This window comes from Penaeus japonicus, unplaced genomic scaffold (genome assembly GCF_977035675.1).
Source record: "Penaeus japonicus unplaced genomic scaffold, GWHDUDI00000001_assembly GWHDUDI00000622, whole genome shotgun sequence".
NCBI classification, from domain to species: domain Eukaryota; kingdom Metazoa; phylum Arthropoda; class Malacostraca; order Decapoda; family Penaeidae; genus Penaeus; species Penaeus japonicus.
The window spans coordinates 2,769-5,000 of record NW_028235024.1 but is presented as its reverse complement, the minus strand read 5'-3'; the positions used below and the strand labels follow the sequence as shown (position 1 = coordinate 5,000).

Sequence of the window (2,232 nt, the reverse complement as noted above, 5' to 3'; positions counted from 1 at the left end):
ACACATACTCACACTCACTCACTCACACTCACAAACAAACTCCCCCCCACACACACACATTCACACACACACACACACACACACACAAACAACCCCCCCACACACACACACAAACAACCCCCCCCACACACACACACAAACAACCCCACCCCACCCCACACACACACACAATGCCGAAGACACACGGCACCCCAAAAGCATGCGGCCAAGACTTTCACCACAAACATAACAGAACCGTGACCAGACGCCGTATAATACAACCTCCAGAAAAGTATCCAGCGCTTCCCAAAAGCTTTCCGGATTTCTTATCCATGTATCATCTTCATTAACTTCATCTAAGTCACCGGAAGTCATGTCTTCTGAGGCTGCTAAAGCTGCTAGAGACACGATCTGGAAAATTATAAGGAAACAAACATAAATATAAAAAACAAATATAAACACAAACACAAATATAAAAAATATATATATAAACACAAACATAAGCCTAAACATAAATACAAAACACAAACAGAAAACAGAAAAATAAACATAAGCATAAACAGAAAAATAAACACAAGCATAAACATAAACAAAAATACAAACAGAAAAATAAACACAAGCATAAACAAAAACACATAAACATAAGCGAAAACACAAACATAACACAAACACACACACTTATCAGTGTAACATTTACATTTAATATAACAGCTTAAGATGCCTAAGTTACAATAAAAATCATTTCTAGTATAACTATAAGAACAGCACAATTTCACAATTTTCACTTTACCTCCATCTATTCAGGGTATCGCATTACGAAAATCCAGTTACTCCGACAATCCATGTTTCACACAAAGTTTTGCAACACGTCACCTATTTCAAACAACAGCAAAATCGCGATCTAAGATTACACTCATCTCCCTAGAATATACACTGTTTTGCTACGATGTTTATTACTTCTACTACGACTACGACAACTACAACCACAACTACAGCTACTACGACAACCACAACTACAGCTACTACGACTACAACTACAGCGTACTCACGAGCGAACCACACAACTACAGCGACTAAACGACTTACGACAACTACAGAGCGCACACACATCACAGACTAACTACACTACACAATCCAACAACTACGAGCTCGCTAAAACTACTACAAACACACATCCCACAACTACTACTGCTCAGACTACTACTACACAACACTACTACAACACTAACATACTACAACGATCACTATCTACTACTCTACAACAACTTACTGCCAATAACACAAATAGCCTCTTGCTTAGTGTAAATAACATGAACATATTATCAAAATAACAACGATACAACCAACGAATATAAAATCCCACTATTTAATAGCGCACCTCTATTTCCAACAGAGATACCATCGCGAATACGAGTCTAACAACTGAACTAAACTAGAGGGATTTGTTATGTTTTTTCTGTTGTTACCAAAGACCGTGAATGAAAGATGCGAAACCTGTCGTAAATACTATTGGGAAGTAAGTGATGTCTTTGAGCGAACTAGCGCCATCTATTGAGTTTATGCTGATCTTCATTACCTGATTTTTTTTTTTCTTTTCTGATTATCTATTGAGCTTATGCAGATCTTCATTACCTGATGTATTTAACCGTATTATTTTTCTGATATCCATAGTTTGAGGCATATGAGAGACTCTTCATTACGCTGACGTTTATATCTTTATTTTCGCTGATACATCTATTGATCTACTGGGCGTGACTTCATGACTCAGTCAATATTTTATCTATCGTACATTGCAGTCTTATCTATTGAGCTTATGGAGATCTTCATTTCCTGATTTTATCTATCTATTTATTTTTATTTATTTTTTTTTATTATTAATTTTTACTTCATATAGACTTAAGCGTAATTTTCAAGAGATTTCTCTTTTCTGCTTATATAGGGAAAATTCATAGCTATGAATTGATATTTATCTACAAGATTCTTAACATGTTGGGTCTACTGCAGAAAAACAGTCCATGGTACGCGTCAATCAAGATACCAGAATGCGCAAAAACACAGAAAACAAAAAAGGAATTCCGTTTCACAAATAAGAAGAAATGTTGTCTCTAGTTATGTGCACAAACGCATTGTTCTAACACCTTTCACTTATAGATTGACTGATTATGATTGCTGGAAATGTTTCATGAGTTTTTTTTCTATTCGCTCTCGACCGCACTCCGTAAGAAGGCGTGATTTTAAGCAACAGCGATTTAT

General features: G+C 36.1%; 1 protein-coding gene across 1 annotated transcript in view; it reads right to left on the bottom strand.

Moving 5' to 3' along the window:
- LOC147466472 (uncharacterized) overlaps positions 1-1,089 on the bottom strand; it is a 4,184-nt gene extending 3,095 nt beyond the window's left edge. The window contains exons 1-2 of the mRNA XM_086535440.1: positions 937-1,089; positions 186-390 (exon numbers count right to left, since the gene is read on the bottom strand). Of these exons, the coding sequence (XP_086391566.1) occupies positions 186-390; positions 937-1,089 (358 nt within the window). The remainder of the gene's footprint in view (positions 1-185; positions 391-936) is intronic.
- Between the last annotated feature and the right edge of the window lie 1,143 nt (positions 1,090-2,232).